This window comes from Nelumbo lutea, chromosome 2 (genome assembly GCF_056320005.1).
Source record: "Nelumbo lutea isolate HS-2025 chromosome 2, American lotus-T2T, whole genome shotgun sequence".
Taxonomy (NCBI): Eukaryota; Viridiplantae; Streptophyta; class Magnoliopsida; order Proteales; family Nelumbonaceae; genus Nelumbo; species Nelumbo lutea.
In genome coordinates, this window is record NC_142685.1 from 56,803,554 (window position 1) to 56,829,520 (window position 25,967).

The following is a 25,967-nucleotide window of genomic DNA, read 5'->3' on the forward strand; positions in this document are numbered from 1 at the left end:
TCTTAGCCCGGTTTGGGCTTTGAATTATCTCGTAGAGTCGTATCTTTAGCCACGGGCCCACCTAGCGACCTGAAAATTGGTTCATCCGGGAAAGATGGAAACTAGTGGAGGACGCGCAACGGCGCAAGCCGCAAGAAACTGGCCAAAACTCAAAAGGAATATAGCCCGGGTCAACGGTTTTTTGTGACTATATGTGATCGACCCGGAAATTGTGATCGGTGGAGGGTCAACCATCCGGTCCGTCCGGGTCAAACGATGGGTGTTTCAGGAAAGATAAGGGGTGGAACGACGGGTTTTTATTCGTCGGTCACTCATGCTGGGACACTGGGAACACGTCCGAAAATGGAGCTCACATTGCTGCGTTCCCTGTCATTTCCCTCCATTCCTACAGCTACAGGTAAGAATCTCTCTCTCTCTCTCTCTCCTTCTGATTTTGAAGCCCTCTGTCTCTGATGGCTATAGATGTTTCTCTCTTTGAAACTAAAAATTCCATGACTGATTAGCTCTGTTCGCAGTTACTTCTTACTTTGCTTTTTTTTGTTTTTTTTTTTCATTATGGGAGTGGTAATTTTCAAATGGGTAATCGAAATTGTAGTGTAACGAACAGAATGAAGGTAATGGGTTTTCATATTTCTTTCTAACAGAATCTAGGTAATCACTGTTGCTTTAGAACCAAGGCATGGTATGTTATTGAAATTTGGGGCGGTGATGATTGAATGCAGGCCTGAAAATGGAAATAAGAGTTTCTTTAATTTTTCTCTTTTGTGGTTCAAAATTCGCAATTTACAAAAGCATCATAGCTACAAACGGATGGGTTATATAAGTTTTTGCAGTCTTTTTATCTCTAAATTCAGGACTGCGATTCTTCAAAGGAGCGGCAACCTCACTCGAGATGGTGTCCATATGGATTTTTATTAAGTCCAACCTTTCAGATCCCTCGTTATCAGTATCAACCTGGTATAGATCTAGTTCAGCATGTTCATATCCAGAACCTTAGGCACTGTGAGAAGACATTTGACCCAGACACCCATTTCTGAGGTTGCCAACATTACCAAAGTATAGCCGCTTCATTACAGCCCCCAAGAATTTATCCAAATATAGGGGATTTGTGTTTATCCTTTTCAGCAGCAACTAAAATATGAAATATAGATTACTTGGATACTTGGAATCAACCTCAACTTGTACATATATGATCAAACTTTTAGCATCTTCCACCACAAGAAGTCTTGTAATCTCAAAACTTTTGCATATTGCTTGATCAGCATTGCTCTTGCTTTGGCTTTGCTGGTTGCTTGGTAATTAAATCAAGCAAGCAATAAACATTTTGCTTTTGATAACTCCTGTCTTTTCAATGTTTTCTTCTGTTCTTAACTTTCTATGGCTCGTTACAAACAAGTGGATTTTCTTTATCTGTCTTTATTTACGATTTATCATATAATTTAAGTCCCAATGGATTAAGTTAATGCTTATCATAGTTCCATTGTTCAAACCCTTCATTTGGCTGCTGTTCTAAGATGTCTGAGATGTGATGCTTTTATTTCTGGATTAGTTCTCAGTATTTGCTTTATTGTGTTCATTTTCAAGACTCATACAAAGCATTATTCCCTCTTATTTGTTTTGCTTTTATTTGGTAATACAAATTTCATGTTAATTTCAAATATTTTAACATAATTCATAACAGTTTACTTGAACTTCAATGGATCAAAGCTGATCTTATTACAATTGCATGAAGCAATTAGGGACTGCAAGCCCAAAGTTTACTACGCAAGTTATCCAAAAATTGCTGGACCATTTACTTTAAAGTCACAAGAGAAAGGAAGAGAAAAACATGGGGTATCCTTTGCATTACCAGAAACTGCTGCTTCTGTAGTACTTGCTGCCACGATTGTAGGTGCAGCAGCAACTCTTTTAGTGATGGCAACCAAAACTTCTGAAACTTCGGAGGTGTGTACTCATCATTTAATGTTAGAAGCATTAGTAGTCATGCAAAGAAAGCTCAGTACTTTTTTTTTCTCTTTTGAGTGGGTGGGAAGGGGACTTTTGTTTTGTAAATTGATTTTCTTTGCATCTCTAATATTCCTACAACACAAAGATTGGTTCAGATCAATCTCCACCCCTCTCCCAATACTCACACACACTCACACATAGAGGCACATTGCTAAGATGAGGTTCCCTTGCCAATGCAAATGTAGGAAATCCCAAAGATCTTCTTGATGTCTGGATGTATCCACTTAATTTTATGTGCAATATTTGTGGCACAGGCTACATCCATGATCTTAGCCCTATTAGGTGATTAATGCCATCTTATTCAAAGGCTTGTTTATTCCCCTTCCCTTTTCTCCCAGATCCTTGCCACATATTACATATCTGACCTAAAGAATGATTAAGAGTAGGTATATATGTTTAGGAACATACAGTCTAGAGATCCCTGATGAGACCATAGGATGTTAGCAAGTAGCATCCATCTGTTTGTATGTTCACCAAGCAGACATGTAGGTTGGTTTTTATGGAGGTCAGTCATCTAGAAATTTGTCTTTTTAGTGTGTTCTGAAACTTCCATTCTAATTCACCTCGTTCTTAATAGACAGAACTTGCCGAAAATTTGTGAAGATTGTGGTGGCTCGGGTGTTTGTGCTGAATGCAATGGTGAAGGATTTGTGCTAAAGAAACTTTCAGAAGAAAGTGCTGAGAGGGCAAGGATGGCTGCAAAGAACATGGCCACACGATACACAGCAGGGTATGCAATGTTGATCAGCTCTTTTTTCCTTAAGCCTTTCATAGAAAACTATTTACAAAACATATTCTATTTGTTGTCATCAGGCTCCCGAAGAAGTGGAGTTACTGTACAAAGTGCTCTTCATCTCGATCCTGTATTACATGTGGTGGCAGTGGGAGGTTAAGTGCATAATTTGCGCTAGTCACATGTTAGCTTCTAACCCATATTGGAGGTTGTTGCTTCATTTCACTCTGTCACTGCACAGAGGCAGCTTGGGCCAACTTCAAGTAGTTCTGAACCTCAAGGTTTAACCTTCCTATGCTTTATGCATTTTGGAAATGGTTTCAATTGCAAGGTATTTTTATGCTTGAACAAATGCAATATAAATTTATCATTCTCGTTTGTTTCCCCACACACCCTTCATGTCTATTTTGCTATAAGTTGACAATGTTTTAAAAAATGGATGAATAAAGATGTGATTGTGCATTTATTTCTGCAATAATCAAACATAGATGAGATTGACTTAAATGATATATGCTGTTACCCAGAGAAAAATAGATATCTGGGAATCATAAGCCATACTCTTGATGTATAGTGTATAACTATACAGTGCTTTAGGACATGGAGACATGATTTAACTAGTTACTGTGAAGGGGCAGCATGCCTCATTTAATGGTGACACCTAGGTCTACCATGCTAATAATCAAAGCCATTTGATATCTGTTCAGTTGATTTTCATACTGCCTTGGACAACTCAGAGTACAGACATGTGTCTCCTGTGTGACATTAAATGGGCCTCAAGAAAGTGTATGGATTGGAGTGCTATTGTCATCTCATTTTGGTAGTTTTTAACAAGATTCAAAATTTAAATACATCATACCGGATCTAGTAGGTACATGTAAGCATATTGACTGAGCACCCATTAAATATTTCGATCCAATTCAATACTTTGAAGTCTAAGAATAATTCCCTTTTTTAGGGAATTGAATTTAGGTAGAGGTATATCCGAATATGATCTATTAAAATCTGGGAGATCTGAAATTGATTTTATGTCCAAAAAACTAGTTTAAATATACAAAAAATAAATATAAAACATATATATATGTATGTGTTCAAAATTGAATTGGATTAAATCTGATCCAATTAAATAAAGGTTGCAAGTTAAGCCTATCATGAATCGGGCCTAGTAAGTCACCTACAACACAAGTAACAAGCCTACAGAAGATACCCCTGAGACAGAGGCAGCCCTTGCGATATGATCTTTAGGGGGTGTTCTTTTTTTGGATTTTGAGAGGGGGAAAAGTTGGCCAATGGTGATCAAGAATCCCATGTTCATTTTTCAGCTTTATGTGGGGATCAGAGAAAGTATTTTCTTGGGTATACCCATCTCTTAGGTGGATAAATAACTTTTTCACCTAGGGGGAAAGTTGCTAACACTCGAATGGGACAAAAATGCCCCTTTTAATAATGTATTTTTATGACTAAAATGGTCATTACATTATTTAACTAGGAAATAAAAGAACATGGGTAAATGTTTCACAGGAAAAACTTATCCAGTTAATTTCATTTACCCAGGTAAATAACTTACCAAAAAACAAACGGAGCCTTGGGGATAAAGTTCAAAATTTCATTACGTATTGACCCATATCATCTGCTATATGTTATATTGGTGGGTCACCAATGTTTATTTTATGAGATTTGGTGAAACTTTGGTTTTATATGTTAAATACTCCTATTTGGGGTGGGCCCTGAAAGTTCAAAAAAATATATATTGTGTGGTCAAATGCTGATACACTCCTTCCACCATATCGGGGTGTATCAAAAATTTGAACCTAGGTACTCACCAGCATATACAACGCAAACAGCCTGCCAGTCCACAGGTATGTTTAACTTGTGGCTATGTTTGGTTTCACAGAAATAAGAAAAATAAGGCTCTGTTTGGTTTGAAGGAAAAGGTAGAGAAATCAATACAAGCTTTGTAAAGGTTTTTTTACCTTTTTTTTCCTTCAAACCAAACACAGCCCAAGAGACAGAAAGTTGAGAGAATTCTTAATTTTGTAAAATTCCTTACTAATTTTTCCTTAAACTACAGAGTAATTGGCACAAGTAAATATATCGAAACGAGTTGGTGATTTACTTGTGAATCCAACGTAATAATGTTTGGGTTGGTTGAAGGATGCTTCACTGCCTAAATGCTTGCCTAAGAGATCCTGTACTACACAACCAATAGATTGGAAGTAATAGGGGCCCCAGACAGTGAGACAACAGGCCGGGTTGAGCGAGTTTCAGAGATACTCCCCTTTCTCTCAATTCCCAGTATATTTAGGCAGGCAGACCTCCCCTTGCACAAAAGAGATGATCATGATACGTAGGCTTTGAATAAAATTGTTCCCCTCTCCCTTTCCTCTGCTCTCCTTGCATATCAGCTTAGAGGTCAATTTTAAAAACAAGCATTTTGACATACAGAGATAATGCTTAGGGCTGCACAATTGTTCATTTGTTTGGTCCACCGAACAACTTGATCCAAGATTGCCACTGAATACGTGCAGTGATAGCGATCGAATCAAATAAATCCATAATACCTCTTAGGCCCTGTTTATCCATTTCTAATTTTATACTTCTAAGAGCAAACCCAAAAAAGCAAAAATAATTCAGTTTTGAATGCCCCATTCTTCAGCTCCATGGGCCACCGTCAAGCACTTCTTGAATACTGAGAAGGTTAATGATTTGATCATTTGGAAACCTTGCCTTTTTTTTATTTTACATCTAAAGAAAAAGCAATCTCAAAGGTACTTCACTGAGGAATTTTATTCCTAGATGTTTAAGCTGTATTAAAATCAAATATATATTGCCAACTTTTTTTTTTTTTTTTTTATGGTAGAAAAGACGAATATCATTAAACAGAAAATCAAGAAGAAAAAATGTTAAGCTCAAGAAGATTGAAACTAGCCCACATAGGGCACACTTGCATGATCTATATATTGCCAACCGATGTGAGGTCAAATGGCATGAGAATATGTAGAAGTTTTCAATCATGCATCCTCTATCTGCCAAGTTCTTGTTGTGTATACTTGCATACATTTCAATAATTCCATATGAACTCGTGAACAAGCCCCTCCTCCCAATTAAAGAAAACATGGAGGAGACATCTTTGTAAATATATTGCAATTCTACTACCCTTTGTGCTACTCCTTGGAAGAATCAAGTATAAGATAAGCTTCAAAGCCCATAAAATTAACCTAAGTTCTATCAGAACTTAGCACCGAAGCCAAGTATAACATAAACAACCTTGGCTATTATCTCCTGTAAGTTCTATCAAAACTCTTCCCATCACAAATGAGCACAAAACAAGCCCTATTAAAAGGAAATATGAAACACACATCAACTTGTACTTCCCCTTCTTTGAATTGGTTTGTAAAGCACAACTGTGACAAATTTCGAACGAAAGCGATGAGATATTCCAAGGGCCACTACCGATCGTGGGCTCTCCCTGTTCTCAATGTAGAGATGATTGAGAATCACATGTTGTGGTAAAGGAAGTGCACCAGATGCATCTCTGGTTGTTGGAAAGCTCAGCAAAGTGTGTTGCAAGTGGGAAGGGAGAAGAGGTGGGTCCCTTGCTTCATCTTCATTTCCGGGGTACGGGTTGTTGTAACTTGAATCGGGTGACCGGGGAACTTCAAAGCCCACCACACTTACTTCATCCTGCATCAGTGGTGTTTAGATCATAAAGTTTAGGTGATCCAATAACAATCGGGAAATTATATCCATTCATCGCTTACCTGATCTTCACCATATGTGTTATCCATGTTGATACAGGAGAAACACTTTTAGGACTAACAAATCATCAATGGTGGACAGCACTAATGTCAACAAGCCTGAAAAGGGAAGAATTCCTTCCATGAGCATTTCAAAACAACAGAAAGAAAAGAACAAGACAGAACAACACAACTTGTAGGAAATTAGAAATATTTGACACGATTATAGCTTCAATCCAGAAGGATATGGTGCTATTGGTGAATTTTGGGGACCCAAAAAAACAGTGATGCTATTGGTGCAATAGAGAAGCCAATGACAAATCTATCCACCTCAAGTAACATAAAAAACGTCCAAAAATCATGAGCAACCAGCAAGACGCACTAGAGAAATTAAAACATGCTTGGATTCGCAAAGAGAGAGGCTCAATGAGGAATTTGGTTATTCTCCCCATGTCAGGGGAATAAATACAGCTGAAGAAACAAAAATATCTCAAAAAATAAGAATTATTCTTTTATCATCATAAAATTAAGAAATTTTTATACAATATTAAGGGATTTTTTTACCATTTTTTTTTATAAACAAATCCTTTACTATTCATATACTAGATACCAACTACGATACAGTAATATCCTATAATACCTAGATAATTGTACATGACTAGTGTACCAGTGTTGGGCAGGATATGCACCTGATACAAGATTAAATACTGCATTAACCACTTGTAGATATACTCTATATAGCATCAACACTATTAAAATATGTAAAATGGTATGTTTTAACAAATCATTTGGCAAGACATAAACCTTAAGAAATCAAGCTTAGCTTCAAAAACTAGATAATAGAATATAAGCATATTATATGTGATATCCATATCCGTGTCCAGAATATTGGAAAATGGAGTTCTATCCCCATACCCCACCATGTCCATGTCAGTATCTGTGTTTGGGTATCACATAGGTAACATCTTATGGTTATTCATTGTGATCCTACTACATGAAAATCATGTATAAATAAATACTCTTACAACTCTGTGATAGAGATACCCAGGTATCAAAAACCACATGCCTAGCTAGGGAAAATTTTCCAGACACTACATTGCACATTAATGCAAATAGAATAAAAAAATGCAGATGCAGAATCATAAATTAATTCAGGTCTTCCAGCTAAATACCTCACTAGTCACTACCCCATTCTTCTAACAAAAAGGAAAAGATTTAAAATAGCTTCGTTGAGCCAACACTAGTATGAGCTCGGCTTGAACTCAACCTATGAACAGGTCTAAAACTAGATTGACGGATGAAGCTAATTTGTACTAAAATGGGGAGGGCAAAGCACATTATCTCTTCCCCACCCACTTTGCTTCATCATTATTATCATCCATGCCTTATGGCCCTTATCCCAACTATATGGGGTCAGCTACACGAATCCTGTTTTGCTAATCTGTTCTATTTAAAGCCATATCCACTGTTAAATTGTTAGTGTTTAAGTCATTTCTTACTACTTCTACCATGTCCTTTTTTGTCTACCCCAAGCTCTTCTAGCCCCTTCAATGTGTAACAAATCACTTCTTCTAACTGGTGCAGCTGGTGGTCTTCTATGCATGTGCCCAAACCAATCTTAGTCTAGTTTCTCTCATTTTATTACCTATTGGAGTTACTCCTAGGTTCCTACAGATAACTTTACTCCTAATCCTATCCTTTCTGAATTTTCCACTCATCCATCTTAGCATTCACAATTTCACATCTTAGTATATTTTTATGTAGGAAAAGCAAATAAATGATTACAAAAACAAAGGATTTGAGCGTATTAGGATTTTAGAGAAAGCCATACCCCTCCAAACCATTTAATAACTATTCTTTGATAGTAAATGGAAATTTATTCAAAAGAAAATAAAAGATAGAAACTCTGGTGATGAGACATCACTGAAACAGTAAAAAACAACTAAACATAAAAAGAGAAACCATTGGAAATACATATCTGAGATACATCAGCTGCTCCAAAGCATTTGAGAAAAACATGTCATCTACAAATTGTAATAAAGAATTTCTATTTTCTTATGCATTTATCGTAAAACCTCCGGTATAGTTTTATGTATCGTTCTGGCAGGTGCCTTGGCCACATAAATAATAATATGGGGGGCAAGTGATCCCCTTTCCAGACACCCCTTGAGCTTTAGAAGAAACCTGTTTTGCTACCATTTAGAAGAATAGAGAATTTGGGCATGATTATACAGACTTTCATCTGGGTTTGCCATTTTCTCCCAAAATTCATTCTTCCAAGGACATTATCAAGTTCTGACTTATGTGGCCATAAGACTTCTCCATATCCATCTTGCAAAGGACCCAGGTGTGCCACTCCAATTTCTAGAGTCAATCAATCCAGTTGCAACTAAACCTCCATCCAGTATTTGCCTATCTAGGACAAAAGTTCCTTGAGATTGAAATACAGACAAGAATACCTTGTTCGATCTTAAGGGTAGCATCTTCAAAAAAAAAATCCTTGAGGGTAGCATCTTATTAAATATCTTTTAGAAACTGCCAACCAGATTGATGGGTCTAACATCCTTCAAGTCACTCTGCCTCCTCATCTGGATTGTGTGGGCTGTGATAGTACTTGCAAGTCATCTTCCATTCTCATTACCACCGATTAAGAAAAACTTCCCACTTTTTTTTTTCGATAGATAAGAAAAACTTCCCACTTGGTAATCCTTGAATCCCAGAAAATGGTTATTCCTCCTTCAGTCCTATTTGCTAGAGGACGAACCAAATCACAAGGTCATAGACTTCAGAAATTCCTAAATACTTAGAAGTGTACTTCTAAGTACCAATCCCCAGACATTTGAGGATACAATTTTGACCATCATCTCAGGAATCAATGATTGTAAGCTCCCTTGCCCTTTCTAAGTTCCCTTGATACCTCCTTCAGTCCTATTTGCTAGAGGACGAACCAAATCACAAGGTCATAGACTTCAGAAATTCCTAAATACTTAGAAGTGTACTTCTAAGTACCAATCCCCAGACATTTGAGGATACAATTTTGACCATCATTTCAGGAATCAATGATTGTAAGCTCCCTTGCCCTTTCTAAGTTCCCTTGATACCTCCCTTGCCCTTCCTCTGTCTTGCATTTGTATGGCCCCTTTCCACCAGTGTATCATGTTCAACTGCCTGGAAGAGCTCCCCTCACTCCCAATTACTCCCTACCTAAACCCCATCAGTTTGGATAAGACCTTTTTTGAATTATTGCCTTCAAGATGATCCCATGTTGCTGCTCCGATTGTTGCACTAAACACGGATATGCTACTATCTCAAAAACCTCCAATCTTGGATCATTAAATATGTCCTCTTCTGTCGGGTCTTCCAGTTCAAGCATTGTATGGTTCTGGACACTAGGGGTTGTTCATTCCTGGCCTAGACCAGAAGGAAATATTTATATATAGAAATAATACACCCACAGACACACACCTAAACCCAGACCAGGCCTGGACTCGCCCATGATCATCCCTAAGAGGACACCCCTTCTTGGCCCCATGTAACACCATAACCACAGAAATCTGTAGAGGTTAGTTGCCTACCTCCACCAACTGTATATTTTCTGACTGTGATAGAGTTAAAAGTTAAATCCTCCATTGTTTCATTGTAACCATACACCTCCCAATGTGGCAATGCAGGTCATTTGTTTCATATCGCTTAGTGCACTTCAATGCCCCCAACCAATTTTATTTAGTTCCTATTTGAAGCTCTAAAATTGAAGTGGATGGCATCATTTATGTGAAGAAAATTTTAGAATAGACTTTCCAATTTCCAAAGAGAGCTAATTGGTAATTGCTGAACATGATTTAAAAATTAACATATTTCTTAATAATTCCACAAAACGTTTTCATTTCCATGGACATCCATATAAAATATTACTGGAATACATCTCACTATATTCCTCCAGTGCTTCAATATCACTTCACTATGTTTACAGAAAACATCATCTAGTCATGGTATAATGTAATTCAATGCTCCCAACCAATTTCTTGGCCTCTGCATTTATATAGTCCCTACTCCAAACTCTAAAATTGAAGTGGATAGCACATGTGAAAAAAAAAAATTAGGATGGTAAGAGAGCTAATTGGTGAATGCTGAAGCACTTTCTGATGCACAGTATTTGCACCTTGAGTTACAGTATAAGCAGATGGCATCACTTCATACCTTCTAATTGTTAGAGACTAAAAACCTATTCAGGGATCTCACCTAATAGCTTAAAGCTTTTAGGTTGAACAGTTCTTTGACATGGTATCAGAGCCTGTTTGACCAAGTGGTCTAGTGTTTGATCCTCACCTCCCCCATTATAACTAATTAAATTTCAGTGAGGGGCATGTTAGAGAATAATAACCTATTCAGGGACCTCACCTAAAAGCTTAAGCTTTTAGGTTGAACAGTTCCTTGACAGTAATTCATAACAGTAGCAAGGTGATGTGCTAAGTTAAAGAAGGCGTATCGTCATAAAATGATAAAAATCCTGAAGGATTTTATCTAGAATGGTAAGAGCTCATAGAAGAAAGTTCCACCTTATCAAGTGGATATGGGTTTTTCATCCCGAATCTCTTAAATGATTGGGTTTTAGAAAGATGTAGCACATCACTATACCCCTGGTATGGCCAATGCTATCTATTCAGATAAACCACAAGTGTAAAACACATAGGCCTCTAGAAATCATGGCATGGCCATAGATAGATATTAAATTCCATATATAATAAGGACAAGAAATATATAGTAAAAGTGAGAATATAGATAGACAGATAGATAAGTGATCACTTGGAAAATCAAGTTTCAAACTCATCGAATGCCATTTCCATGACATCCTTTCTAACAATGCCATAACTTGGAGAATAATCAGAATGTTAAAAGAAGTTTCATGCCAAGTGCTTAGTAAATGGTGTATAAATGCAAGAGTAGCTAGACCAAATAGTCCTGAAATTTTCTGGTAATATTGAGGCTCATCGATGAAGTTCTCCCAGTCAAGTGGCTGTGGAAACTTCCATGTGAAGGAATCCACTCCATAGGAAAGGGTAGTTGGGGTCTTAGTGGTGGTAAAATAAGAAGGTCAGCATGGGTGTAGATGTTGAGGACAGTTAACTTTTCCAATGGTTCAGCACTTTAGAATGCAATTAAAAAAGATTAGAGAGCACGTGACTTGGTAAAATTAAGGTAGAGGATGAATCTAGGGTCCAGTTTTGGGAAGATAATTGCAGTGGCATTGCCATATTTAGTGATCTACTCAAGAACTTAGCAGGTCCCCCTTCAAGTGGACAAAATGATCAAAGAGTTCTTTTCCATTACAATGATACAGTGGTTTAGAACCTAATTTAATGAAAGATGTTTTCCTCCCCAAGAGTTCGAGAATATTCCATTTGGATGAGATTAAAGGTAAAGCCTTGGCTAGCCAAAAAAGAAGAAAAGCCTAAAAAAACTCAAAAACACATCAACCATAGTGTTCAACTCCCTGGGGGTTCACTTTAACGGTTTAACCATGTCTAAAAGTGAGCCAGCCTCCAAGGACCACTCCCCTTCTCCAACCAGTTGATAGTGTTTGCCGAGTCACCTTCAATAGATAAGATGACAGGCCCAGCTGTCTAGAAGCTCAGAGCCCAGTTAAGGCAGCCAAGACTTCTGCTTTTGTAGAACCAGAAAACCCAAATGGCTCACTGAAGGCCCATCAAATACTATTATCCCTCAGGATCACACCTCCAATACCTGCCTTACCAGGGTTAATCAGGGAGTCACCATCAAACTTGAGTCTTTATCTCTGCCTCCTCCACCTGGGTAGATGTCAAGTAGAGATACGAGTCTCTGGTAAAAAGTGCAAAATCTCGATCAGGTTTCTAAGGAGGTCTCCCATCAAGAAGCCTTTGAAAACTACTGAGTGAAGGATGTGTGCTTCCAAAACCTCATAAGAGAGTAAGTCTGTTTTTAAAAATTATTATATTTCTCTCTTCCCAGACACCCAACATTACAGCATGGGTAACAGTTCCCCAGTAGATTTTCCCTCCACTGCCAAGGCCCCCCTCACCACTGCCACCAATGGTCAATTATATCTTTCGGGGCAACCCCAACTATAGCCAATCATGTTGGGAAACTTGTGCCGCTGTCTAGTTTTAGGGCAGTGAATGAGATGCTCAGCCGATTCTCCATCTCATAAGAACATAATGTATATGTGAGGTGAGATCCACATTTTTCCTTGCTTCTTTTTTGAATTATATCACATGTTTTGATTCTTCCCCAGACAAACTTCTCACATAAAAAGGGGCACTCTTGAGGGAATAATGGAACTCCAAATCTTCTTAGTGGGGAACTTAGTATCATGAGGGTCTGATACAAGAGCCCTAAAGAAGGAACAAATTGAGTACTGTCCAAACAGGTGGATTTTCCAAATGTGTTGGTCAAGGGTAGACCTCCCTTAATGAAACAATTGTTGGGGTTGTGTCTTGTTTTTTCAACCGTTGGATTTGTTTTCAATCTAATAGTTGGTGTGGTCCATCCTTAGGCTAAGGTGGGTTTTAAATATAAAAGGTTTCTTTTGTATGTAGGGTTTAGAGAGAGAGGAAGAAAAGAAGTTTGCTCTTTTTCTTGTTGGAGAGAAAAGAAAAGAGAAGTTGAGAGAAAGAGGTGCTCTTGAGAGATGTTGCAAGCTACAAGGTACCTGTACTGTTTCTCATTTTCTTTTATGGTGAAGAACGATTTTCATCTCTCCTCTAGACATAGGCGGTAAGGTCGAACCACATAAATCCTTTGCATTCTTGATGGTACTTATTTTTATTTGCCTTTGCTTTGATTTCGTTATTTTTTTGCTATTGAATTTTCTTGGTTGTTATTTCATTTCAAATACTTTGTGGTTTTAATGTTTTATCCTGTGGGTGGTTATTGTGAGCCCTAACTAGACCTATTCACGAGCCTGGCTTTACATATTGTCACCCCATTCAAATTTTGGCAAAAGCCAAGTATTATGATTCGGCCTGCCCTTGAGTCCTATTAGTCTAATAACAGTCAAGAAGAAAGAACAAGAAAGGAGAAAGAAAGAGAGAGAGAAAGTAGAAGAAAAGAAGAGAAGAAAGGAAGATAAAGTTCTGGTTCGAATGAGAGAAAGATTACCTCTCCCATTCGGCTAGATGTGTTTTATATTACTAACATAATGGAAAAGACACATGTGCCCCTACTTAAGTGAGGGACACTAGTTCTAACATAATCTTACACATCAGCAACCTCAACATAAGCATAAAGACAGAAATACCCCTACATACTCGACACTAACACTCCCCCTCAAACCGGTGAGTATATATCATATAATCCCAGCTTGTTACATATGTAGTCCACTCTTCCCGGACTCAACCCTTTAGTAAATAAGTCTGCCCACTGGTTCCCTGTGTTAACATATGCAGTGTCTATCACTCCATTTAGCACCTTCTCTCTCACAAAGTGACAGTCAACCTCTATGTTCTTGGTTCTTTCATGAAACACCGGATTAGAAGAAATATGAACTACAGCCTGATTGTCACAGTAGAACTTCACTGGAGTGTTAACATTGTATCCCATCTCCTATAGAAGGTTCCTTAGCCACACTAATTCACAAGTAGTATGTGCCATATCTCTATATTCTGCCTCCACACTGCTTCTCGCCACAACTGTATGCTTCTTACTTTTCCATGTCACCAGATTACCCCAAGAAAAGTGCAATAACCTGTGGTAGATCTCCTATCAAGCATAGAACCGGCCCAATCAGCATCAATATATCCTTCTATCTCAAGTTTTCCACCACTTTTGTATATCAAACCACGACCAAGAGCCCCCTTTAAATATCTCACAATTCTTAGAATCGCATCCCAATGAGGAACCAGAGGTTTCTCATGAACTGACTTACCACACTAACCACAAATGAAATGTCTGGCAGAGTAATGGTTAGGTAGTTCAGTTGACCTACAAGTTGTCGGTATCTGCCAGGGTCTTCAAACACTTCACCCATATCACTGCTCAGCTTAGTGTTTGTTTCCATAGGTGTTTCAGCTGGTTTAGCACCTAACAAACATGTTTCTTCCAGCAAATCAAGTACATATTTCCTCTAACACAAGTTAATACCATACTTAAACCTTGCTACTTCTATCCCCAAGAAATATTTCAATTTACCAAGGTCCTTTGTCAGAAAATGTTCCTGCAGAAAAGTCTTCAACCTATCAATGCCCATTTTATCATTCCCGGTAATAACAATATCATCTACATTCACTACCAATAGGATCTTTCCTGCCTAAGAGTCATGACTAAAGACTGAATGGTTAACTTAGCACTGTTTCATACCAAACTTCTTTACCACCTCACTGAACCTACCAAACCATGCTCGAGGAAACTGTTTAAGCCCATAAATGCCCTTCTTTAGTCTACATACCTTACCATCCTCTCCCTGAGCAACAAACCCCGATGGTTGCTCCATATAGACCTCCTCGAGCAAATCACCATGCAAGAAGGCATTCTTGATATCAAGCTGATAGAGGGGTCAATCATACATAGCAACAAGAAAGATCACAACACAAAACGAACCAATCTTAGCAACCGGGGAGAAGGTCTCTATGTAATCAATACCATAGGTTTGAGAGTACCCTTTTCCAACCAGTCTACCTTTCAGCCACTCTACACTACCATCAGGTAAGTACTTAACAGTATAAACCCACTTACAACCAACAGCTTGCTTCCTAGGAAGAAGAGTGGTGAGGTCCCAAGTATGATTATGAGTTAGAGCTGAGAGCTCTTCCATTGCACGACGCCATCCTAGAGAGGCAAGGGCTTCCTGGACATCCTTAGGGACAACAACAAAGGATAACAAAGAGATAAACTAGTGATGGGAAGTGGAAAGGTGAGTGAAATATAATTAGAAATAGGATGAAGGGTATAAGTGCGCTTACCTTTCCGCAAGGCAATGGGAAGATCAAGATCAGATACTGGCGGTGGGGCTGGTGTGGGGGCAACTGCCAGATCTATCGACGTTGATGGAGCTGGAGGAGGAGCAGTCGGTACATGTGGACGATGTGTATACACTTGACGGATAAGTGGTCGCTCAACAGGTGGTCGCTCAACAGGTGGTAGCACCGGAGGCAAGGACTTGGTCACAGCTGGAACAAAAGGAACAAAATCCACAACTAGAAGAGGAAGAGGAGGAGGTGATGAGGAGGAAGAAACATCACCGGACCCCAAGAAAAACAGAGTAGACTGAAAGAAGGTAACATCAGCACATACAAAGGAACGTCGAGAGCTAGGATGATAACACTTATACCCTTTCTGAGTACGGGAATAGCCAAAGAAGATGCACTTAATGGATCGTGCATCTAACTTGTCCCTCCCAGGGCCTAGATTATGGATGAAGCAGACACACCCAAAAACCCAAGGAGAAAGAGGAAACAGAGACAAGGTAGGAAATAAAGTAGTGAATGGGGAATGACCATCAAGGATAGACATGGGCATCCAATTAATTAAAAAGCAAGAAGTAAGCACCGCATCGCTCCAAAAGGGTTTGGGAACATTCATGTGATGCATGAGAGATCGAGCTGTTTCTAAAAGATGACGATTCTTTCTCTCAGCCACCCCCATTTTGTTGTGGGGTGTAGGTACATGAAGTCTGATGTATAATGTCATGTTGGTCCAAGTATTCTTGAAATGATGAAGAGAAATATTCACGGCCTTTATCGGAACGAAAAAATTTAATGTGAACACCAAACTGGTTGCGAATCTCAACATAAAATTTTTAGAAAATGGTAAACAATTCACTCCTTTCTTTCATTAAATAGAGCCACGTCATCCTTGAATAATCATCAACAAAAATGACAATATTTATATCCATTGTATGATGTCACTTTATAAGGACCCCAAACATCTGAATGAACCAAAGAAAAAAGACTCGGCATACGGTTATCAACCCTAGGACTAAAGGGAACACGATGATGTTTCCCCAACTGACACGACTCATAATCCAAAACAGAAAGTTGACTCAACGAATGAACCAAAGACTTCAAAACTTTCAACGAAGGATGACCAAATCAACAATGGCACTAGAGAGGAGAGAGAGATGACTGGAGAGTTGTTGATGTTTTTCCACCACCATCAAGACAATACAATCCACCAGCTTCATGCCCTCCACCAATCTTCATCCCCGTCCTGAGATCCTGAAAAACATACAAAGAAGGGTAAAAAGTAATAGAGCAATTGAGTGACTTGATCAACTTACTAACAGACATAAGGTTAAACGGAAATTTAGGGATATACAAAACTGAGGATAAAGGTAAGGGGGTCATGTTAACATTGCCAACACCACAAATGGAGGAAGTTGAGCCATTAGAAAGGGTAACAGATTGTGATGTTGAGCAATGAGAGAGGGAAGAAAACACACCTGGAGTTCCAGTCATGTGATCGGAGGCTCCAAAGTCAATAATCCAGGGATTGGGAGTGGATGCCAGACAAGCCATACCTGAGTGTGCGAGAGTGGTCGTGTTCTGCTGAGATGTGGCTTGGACAAACCTCTTATACTCATCACGAGGGACACTCATCATCTCCTTCCCAGGAACATCTGTGGATGTAGGAAGCATCTGATCAGCTGAACGACTCTCCCGTCTGAAGCTGTTGTCACTAGTCATGGCATGATTGGCCCAAGTTGAGGGTGGACCATGCAAGTCATAGCAATAATTAATGCTATGTCCATCCATACCACAGTGAGTACACCTCCTCGGACCTGAACTACGTCCTCTACCACGGGCTCCCCCTGAATCTCTACCTCCAATACGACCACCACCACAGTTATATGTAGGTCCACCACCACCACTCTGACCATATACCGGTCCACTGCTACCACCATGGCAAGACTGAGCTCCCCGAGCTCCACCTCTAACAGCACAGCCCCTTGATACTGCAAAGGCTTATCTATCGAAAGCACTAGAGTTCTCAGTAGATCCAATGGAAATCCTCCTAAATCAAGAAAACACCTCTTCTAAGGAAGGAAGAGTTGACCCTCCTAGTATCTAAGCCCGCACCCAAAATCGAGTTACATCAAGTTGTTTTCTCTGTCGTTGCTAAATTTTGACATCAGAAGTCAGGGGGTGATAAACATTCAACTCATTACAAATGTTTCTCATACTAGCATAGTACTCCTCAAGATTCTAATTGCCCTGTTGCAGATTAAAGTATTCTTGATACAGCTGATATACTCTAGTTGTATTGTCTTGGCTAAAATACAACTTCTTATCATGGTCCCACACATCTTTGGCAGTGTCAAGAAACATGAAATTTACACTAATCTTGGGTTCCATACTGTTCCATATCCACGTGATGATCTGTGCATCCTCTTGTTCCCAATCGTCATACTCATGTGAATCGATGGAGGGTTTTTCTTCCCTTATGTGTTTCACCTTCTTCTTTGCCTTAAGAAAAACTTCTACAGATTTAGCTCAATGTACATAATTCTCTCCATTCAGTTTAATGGAGGTCATTTGAACATTCAGGTAGTCAATAGGGACCATCACATTAGACTTGCTATCACTGCTGTCTCTCGTTGCTGAATTCGGAAGACTTCACACTAGACCACACCACACACTGGTTTCAACACTTGTTATTGCTGAAGATTGCACTCTTTACACCATAAACCCTAGCACACTAAAGTCTGAAATCCCACCATATGATCTGAAACATACTTGTTATTTGATTCACAATAAAAAATTGCATAGAAATCTCTTACCTAATCACCCGAAAATCAGACCACACAAGACATCCACTGCACCACACGAATCAGCCATCTTCTCTTCATCGATTAGGGGAGGGCTTCTTAGAAACCACAGCAACCAACCACGAACAGCACAACTGGAGGCATAGAAACCTCCAAGGGAAGAGGGTGACCACTCCTTTTCAACCCTTTCCCTTATCTCCAACTAATAGCAGAGAAACCAAGAGAAAACCCTAAATTGAGTGTGCAGAAAACAGAAATCTGGGCAGATCCGAGTTGCTTAGTTGAGCTCTGATACCATATTATGATTCGGCCTGCCCTTGAGTCCTGTTAGTCTGACAACAGTCAAGAAGAAAGAAAAAGAAAGGAGAAAGAAAGAGAGAGAGAGAGAGAGAGAGAAAGTATAAGAAAAGAAGAGAAGAAAGGGAGAGAAAGTTCTGGTTCGAATGAGAGAAAGATTACCTCTCCCATTCGGCCAAATGTGTTTTATATTACTAACATAATGGAAAAGACACATGTGCCCCTACTTAAGTGAGGGGCACTAGTTCTAACATAATCTTACACATCAGCAACCTCAACATAAGCATAAAGACAGAAATACCCTACATACTCGACACTAACACCAAGCCTGAGCCCGGCCCATTAATAGGTCTGGCCCCAACAAAGTGGTATTAAGCTCCCAAGTTGGTGTTTATGAAATTGCTTAAAAGATAATGGCAACAAAAGGTACAAGTTCTTAATTCCAGATTGAGAGGTTTGATGGCAAAGGTAGCTTTACCTTATGGAAAAGGAGGGTGAAGAACATCCTAGTTCAACAAGGCTTGTCTAAAGTGTTGAGGTAAAGGATGGGAAGCTAGAAAACATGAAGGGTGCTGATTGGGAGGACATCGAGTCAAGGTAATGTTACTATGATTCGACTGCTCATGGCTGATAACATTATGTTTAACATTATGGAGGAAAATTCTACACCAAAATTGTGGAAGAAGTTAAAGAAACTTTATCTAGGGAAAAGCTTAACCACAAAGTTATATTTGAAGTGTAGTTGTATGGACTGAAGATGGAAAGAGGGTGGGAATCTCCTAGAACACCTAAATGTGTTCAACAATATCTTGGATCAACTAGGAAAAGTTGATGTCAAGGTGGAGGAAGAAGACAAGGCTCTTTCGCTTCTTACCTCACTTCCCAATTCATATGAAAACTTGGTGGCAACGTTGTCGTACAGGAAAGATACGGTGGAGTTGGAAGAAATCACCACATCTCTTCTATCCAATGAGGTTAGGAGGAAGCCCAAGTATGAGAGTGGGTAGGATTCTGCATTGGTTATGCAAGGAATGAATCGGAAAAGAAAGTCATCTAACAAGGAATCTAAGAGTGGCAGGTCTAGATCCAAGGTCAGGGAAAAGGGCAATGTACAGTATTACAAATGCAAGGAGTTTGGTTATATAAAGAGAGAGTGTCGTGCATGAGAAAGGAGTGGAGATGAATCTAGAAGTGTGGCAATTGCACTAGATGATGATAGAGACATTTTCATAGACTCTGAAGATATGTGCAAATTTTCTCCAAATGAGTGGGTTTTAGATACCAGGTGTTTTATGCATGTTTGCTCCAAGAGGAATATTTTGATATGTTCCAAGAGAGGAAGATGGGTGTCATCTCCTTGGGATGGATCTATGTGTGATATCACAGGTGTTGGGATAGTGAAAATCAAAATGTTTGATGGAGTGGTTCACACTTTGGGTGGTGTAACATATGCCCCAAAAATGCATAGGGATCTAATATCACTTAGCCAGTTGGTTTCCAAGGGTCGCAAGGTCTTTGTTGCAGGTGGGTTCACGAAAACCACACACAATGGTATGGTCCTGACAAAGGAAGAAAAATGCAAGGGGTTGTATCATCTGATTGAGATTACAATGGTTCCCAAGACCTCAATAGGATGTTGGAATCAAAACCTACAAGGTTGTGGCCACATGGAGAGTCTCTTCCGCAATTAAGGTGGAGACAAGTGCTACAAGTTTCTAGTACAGACGATGGTGAGAGGAATGTTCCTGTTGGGAGAAAGGAAGAATTGAGGTACCTCTCTAGAGTTTTTTTTTATAAGTAACAAAAAATATTTCATTATATAGACAATAATATAAGAAAGTGATACAACCAAGGAGTGAGTACCCCTTAGAGCATGTGTAACAGTTAAGTCCTATGCAATCATTCCCTGCCCAAGATCAGGTTAACATTTTTTCTCCTTAAAACAGCTAAGCCCAAAATACATATTTCCTTACAACCCCTTGCCTTGCTAAAGAGTCTGCCATCCCATTAGCCGCCCTTGGAACCCACTGAAAGGATATTGCCACGCCTCTTAGGTGCCATTTAGTTTTCTTCCCAAGTCTCAGTAGGTCCAAGCTGCCTTCTTGCTGTTCTTTAGCCAGTATAGCAGACAGTTCAGCCTTGGTTAAGTCTCCTTGGGCAATAGGGTAGGGCCTAAGAATAGAGCTAAGATAGTTCCCTCTTTATCCCTAAACCCCTCCTATGCCTGAAGGACCTGGGTTACCAAAGCAGCTCCCATCAAAATTGAGTTTAATGAAACTTTCTAGAGGTGGCTCCCAAACCTAAACTATTCTATTCTTCCCTGTAGAGGAATAGGCCACTTCCCTACACTTCCTTTTTAAGCCATCAAAGGAAAATAGAGAGAACACTTCGAGGGACTTAACCCAAGGGATCACCCTTAGCTGGATATAGTCTAAGAGTGCCTCCAAATTTCTCTCATCTTTTTTTTTTTTGGATAGGAAACGATAAATTTCATTAGATAAAGCCAGAAGAACAATTGTCACCTTCTAAAGTGAAAGGTGACCCCTAAACAAAAAAAAATACAACTTACAACATTGCCCAAAACAAAACTTTTTTTTTTATCAATAACACATTTCATTAATTAATCATAGAAATAATTACAAAGGGGAAATATAAACTTTCTTATCTTCCAGTTGAGGCTTGAGCCCCCAAAAAAGGAAAAAAAGAGTTACAATTGAGCCCAAAGCATAGACTTCCTCTACACCCCTTGTTCAGCTAACCCATCAGCAAAAGAGTTAACTGATCTTTTCACCCAACTGATCTTGACTCCCATCTCTTGAACCAGCCACCTAAATTTCCTCCTCTCATTGTTGTAATTCCATAACTCACTGTTGTCTTTATTCAGCCACCCTACCACCACCTCCGAGTCCCGTTTCAATTATAAGTTTTCTTATCTTTATCTTCTTAGCTCTATGGACTCCTTCCATAACTGCATAGGTATCGGCTCTAAGAGAATCATCCCTAAACAAAACTTCATGATTCACCCCTTGCTTTGCTAGGTTGTCAACTAAAGCATTTGCTGACCTCTTGGACCAATAAACTTGTGCACCCAGCTCCCTTGTGAGGCTCAATAATTCCCTTACAAGTTGTCTAAGGGACCACATTCCCAAACTATTTGATTGCAGCCAACCTACTACTAATTTTGAATCCCCCTCCACTTCTAACTGTTGAAAGCCCAATTGCTTGGCCAATCTGAGCCCCTGGAGGAGAGCCAACACTTCACCTCTAAGTGAGTCCCCCAAACCTATTGGACCATAATACATAGCTAGGATTTTTCCTTCCTCATCTCTAAACACACTCCCTATTCCAAAGGGTCCAGGGTTCCCAAGAGAGTTGCCATCAAAGTTCAGTTTGACATTACACTACAAAGGAGGGGACCAAACTGCTTGCATGGTAGGTGATGAAGTAGAAGACCTTCCTAAAATACTCCAGCCTCTAGTCAAATCATCTATGAAGACATCCTTGAACAAGTCAAGAGTTTCCAACCAATGTATTGCCTTGATGGTGATCCCTTCAATAACTTTAAGAGCTGATTTTTCTTTCCCTTTGAAAATCCTATTATTTCTCTCTTCCCACACCACCCACAAGATAGTTGCCCTCGTTGTTCTCCACATCACCCTTCCTTTCTTCTTTGGTTATCGGAAAATGCTAGGGTTAAATAATTCCACCACACTTGGAGGGGGGAGGGGGGGAGGGGGGAGTCCACCTACAATCAAAGAGTCAAAGAAAGGGGATTTCTCTCCTCATCTTTGAAGAGTCTTGTTCTTTCTTCCCAGATTGTCCAAATGATAGCAGCCCTAATGCATCTCCATAAAATTCTACCTGAATCAAGTGGAGTCAGGACCGAGTGATTTAGGTTATGTGTAGCTGGTGGTGTATTTTTAAGGCCAATGGATGTTTGTGGTATTTGCAAATAAGTGGAGGCGCAAATAGTAGATCTCCAAGGTGGTTGAAAAATAAGCCAAGGTAGAGATTCTTAGGGTTGTGTCTTATTTTTTCAACTGTTGGATTAATTTTTAATCTAACGATTGGTGTGGTCCATCCTTAGGTTAAGGTGGGTTTCACATATAAAAGGTTTCTTTTGTATGTAGGGTTTAGAGAGAGAAGAAAGAAAGAAGTTTACTAGTTTTCTTGTTGGAGAGAAAAAAAAAAAGGGAAGTTGAGAAAAGGAGGGTGCTCTTGGTGTAAGAGTGGGTTCTTTTCTCTTGTTTTTGTTCTTTGGATTGAGAGAGGAAAGGGAGAATAGGTGTATAAAGGTTAAGGGTTGGTTTGGGTTGCAAGCCACAAGGTATCCGTACAATTTCTCATTTTCTTCTTAGTGAAGAATAGTTTTTGTCTCTCCCATGGTCATAGGCAGTAAGGCCAAACCACGTAAATCCTTTGTGTTCTTGGTGGTGCTTATTTTTATTTGTCTTTGCTTGGATTTTGTTATTTTTGTTGCTATTGGATTTTCTTGGTTGCCATTTCATTTCAAATACTTTGTGGTTTTATCCCGTGGGTGGTTGTTGTTGAGCCCCAACAATAACTTGATCAACAAAAGGACATCTCAAAAATGCAGTAACAGCATGCTATTCAATTTTCAGAGAAATTAATAGAGAAGGGAAGATTATTAACTCAACATTCAATTTACTATCTAAGCACTTTTTTTAGATGCTATCTTTTCATTTTTGTATGACATACCTAGAGAGATGGACCACACATGATCAAGAATACCGTAAGCATGATTTTTTTCAATCCTTTGCCATCATTTAGTATGTTATCTTTCAATTTTTTTATCAGTCATATTCTCTTTCAATTTGCTAATTAATGCATAATTTTGTGGTTTTTCCAATTTCAGTGACAGAAGTTTCCTATGGACATTGCATCAAGAGAGAAATTTGATATAAACATACTGCATTGTCTCTTTATAGCATTCTGAAGCTTTCCCTTCTGAAGGTTCTATCGTCTATGGGAGAAAACCTATGACCCAAATATTGCAGTACAAACATTTCAACCATCATAACAAGGATACAGTTCCATTCTGATATAAAATTAGCTTAGCTATTATCACCAACCACATTTGCATGCTATAATGTGGTTATTGTGGATTTGCAATTGCTTATAAAGTTAAATTCTCACAGCAAAAAATAAATGCCTAGTTGAGAGGGACCACAGGATAGCTTAAATTTGACATGCATCCCAACAAAAAATTTCTAACCTTGAAGAAAGTAAAATTTATATATCCTATGAAACGAATCCAGACCCTGGTAGAAAACATTAGAGACATCCCCAAAACAGTCCAGGACTACAATGTAGAAAACCTTAGAGCATAGATTTAAACCACGCAATGCCCTAAGGATTGATATTTTAAAGAGAAAACAAAACAAACCTGATTGACTCAGGCTCTACTCTACTCCTTCAAATACCAATCAGCAGCTAGCTCCCCGTTTCGGAAGAAATATAGATATAAAAAACCCAGAAGCAAAGAAAATATTTATACCAGAGGTTTTATCTGCAAAACCGTGCAAACCCAGATGAAAATAAAGTCAACCCATCAAAAGACCACAGAATAAAGAGATAGTTAACAATCTATACCTTGCCCAGTAAACATAAAATATCAATCAAATCTCTCAAAACCAGAAAAGTGGGAAAAGAACACCAAAACCACGTTAAATAACAAACGAGGAGGTGTAAGAAAAAAATAAGAAAAAAACTAGAAATGTAATTTGGGGAAAATAAATACAATTTTTCAAAACCAAACAATGAAAAAAAGAGCGAAATCACATGACCCATTAAAGACAAAATCAGAATAAATCTTACCAATAAGCAGAAGAAAAAATGACATAGACTGCAATTAAACAAGTACTATTTGTTATTTGAGGAACCCACCAATGCTCTTTCCTTCCCCCTTAGAAGAATTCGCCCAGAGAATCCAGACAGAAAATCTTCAAGAACAATCAAATCTCACACGCCAATCTTCCTCGAAGCCTGTTTTCTCCTTCACAATCAGAGAGATTATTGAACCCAGAAATAAATTTCCCCAAATAAAAAATGGCAATTTAGGAAGTGAAAAAGAAAACAAAACAAAAAGGAATCCTGAGAGAACCAAGTTCTAGCTTACAGGCGGGATAGCATGCAAAGGCAAAGCCGGCACCTCTGGCAAGTCTTCTTGTTTTTGGGAAAAGGATCGGTGTTCTACTCGCGCGAGTAAGAGAATATATCTACGCGCCAATTATGTCTGCCACGTGTAGGAACGAAATTGTTTAGGTAGGTACCATCAGGGCAAAGTCGGGAATTCGCATCTCTTACTTTAGAGTGCTTTGATCAGTAATGACACCACGTGTATGAATCTGCTCCTTGCAAACGTGACGTACATACCCTGCTTTTTGGGAAGTGAGAAATACAACTTGTGCGCGTGACACGTGGCAGAAAGCTTGACATTCAATGGGTCCACTGAAAGAAAGAGATCCTACGATTTAAAAGTTGGTAAACGCCATTAAAGCAACCTTAGCCGTTGAATTTTATACATTATTTTTTACAAGGTAATTTTATACATTATTTCCTGTTATGGGCCGGGCTCGGGCTTTTGCCAATATTTGATTTCGGCCCGAAGCCTGACCCATGAAATTCCCAGAGATTAACGTTAGTTGGGAGTTCTTAAAAATAAACGCTTATTCTTATTCGAATATAAGTATTTATTTTGGGCCAGAATTATACTGATCTATACTACTTTAAATCTAATGGCCTCAAGATTATTTTTAGATTTTTTTAAGATAAAATTTATCGCTCTAGATAAAAAATGAAGGTAAATAAGGTAATTGATTATTGATATTAAATAAATTAAAAAAAATAATTTTAAGATATTCAATGCATTCAATTTTCTCTCATTAAATCTAAAATTTAAGTTATTAACTTGCATTCATGTTCATTGAATCATATATTTAAGTCATTTTTGTTCTTCTCATCATTAAGTTCTATTAATTAAATCCATACTTAATAAATTAATAATTTCAATAACATAAAAAAAAAAGTTTATACTTTTAAAATCTACCTAGAAAAAATAGTGTTTTCATCTACGTGACGGTAAGAAATTAAACCATTTTGGGTCAAATGGGTCAATCCATGTTGCCACAATTAAATAATGAAATTCAAAATTAGATAAAATAAAAAATTAAAAATTAAAAAATTTGGGAACATTTTTAACATACATATGAAACAATAATAAGTATGATAAATAAGAAATGTTTTTATTGATGATGGAAATGGAATGTTGTTGCCACGATTAAATAATAAAATGAAAATTGGATAAAATGAAAAAAATAATAAAAATTAAAAAAAATGGAAACATTTTTAAACAATAATAAGTATAATAAATAAGAAATGTTTTTATTAATGGTGGAAATGGAATGTAAAATTTAAAACCAATTGGAAATAAAAA

General features: G+C 38.4%; 2 protein-coding genes across 7 annotated transcripts; one reads left to right on the plus strand and one right to left on the minus strand.

Annotated features, from left to right (window-relative positions):
• The first annotated feature begins 304 nt into the window (after nt 1-304).
• Nucleotides 305-3,215, plus strand: LOC148870887 (uncharacterized). Of its 2 annotated transcripts, none has more exons than XM_088969133.1 (4): nt 305-397; nt 1,733-1,944; nt 2,589-2,737; nt 2,821-3,215. In XM_088969133.1, the coding sequence occupies exons 1-4, from the start codon at nt 343-345 to the stop codon at nt 2,906-2,908; spliced, it is 504 nt and encodes a 167-aa protein (XP_088825259.1). In that variant the 5' UTR covers nt 305-342; the 3' UTR covers nt 2,909-3,215. The 2 variants fall into 2 exon arrangements, with proteins under 2 accessions (XP_088825259.1, XP_088825258.1); XM_088969132.1 differs by having other exon boundaries at nt 317-397; nt 1,682-1,944.
• A 2,518-nt stretch (nt 3,216-5,733) lies between these two features.
• Nucleotides 5,734-24,721, minus strand: LOC148870888 (SNF1-related protein kinase regulatory subunit beta-3-like). Of its 5 annotated transcripts, XM_088969135.1 has the most exons (5): nt 24,651-24,721; nt 24,419-24,527; nt 23,919-24,041; nt 6,499-6,594; nt 5,734-6,421 (listed from the first exon to the last, which is right to left on the minus strand). In XM_088969135.1, exons 4-5 carry the CDS (start codon nt 6,523-6,525, stop codon nt 6,098-6,100), a joined length of 351 nt encoding a protein of 116 aa, XP_088825261.1. In that variant the 5' UTR covers nt 6,526-6,594; nt 23,919-24,041; nt 24,419-24,527; nt 24,651-24,721; the 3' UTR covers nt 5,734-6,097. The 5 variants fall into 5 exon arrangements, with proteins under 5 accessions (XP_088825261.1, XP_088825264.1, XP_088825260.1 ...); XM_088969138.1 differs by lacking the exon at nt 23,919-24,041 and having other exon boundaries at nt 24,651-24,706; XM_088969134.1 differs by having other exon boundaries at nt 24,419-24,678.
• Nucleotides 24,722-25,967: the final 1,246 nt, after the last annotated feature.

Coding starts and splice junctions, on each gene's coding strand:
- LOC148870887 (XM_088969132.1), top strand. CDS start 343: ATGGAGCTCACATTGCTGCGTTCCCTGTCATTTCCCTCCATTCCTACA. Junction 398..1,681: donor CTCCATTCCTACAGCTACAG/GTAAGAATCTCT, acceptor AATTCATAACAG/TTTACTTGAACTTCAATGGA. Junction 2,738..2,820: donor GCCACACGATACACAGCAGG/GTATGCAATGTT, acceptor TGTTGTCATCAG/GCTCCCGAAGAAGTGGAGTT.
- LOC148870888 (XM_088969135.1), bottom strand. CDS start 6,525: ATGGATAACACATATGGTGAAGATCAG. Junction 6,422..6,498: donor ACACATATGGTGAAGATCAG/GTAAGCGATGAA, acceptor CCACTGATGCAG/GATGAAGTAAGTGTGGTGGG.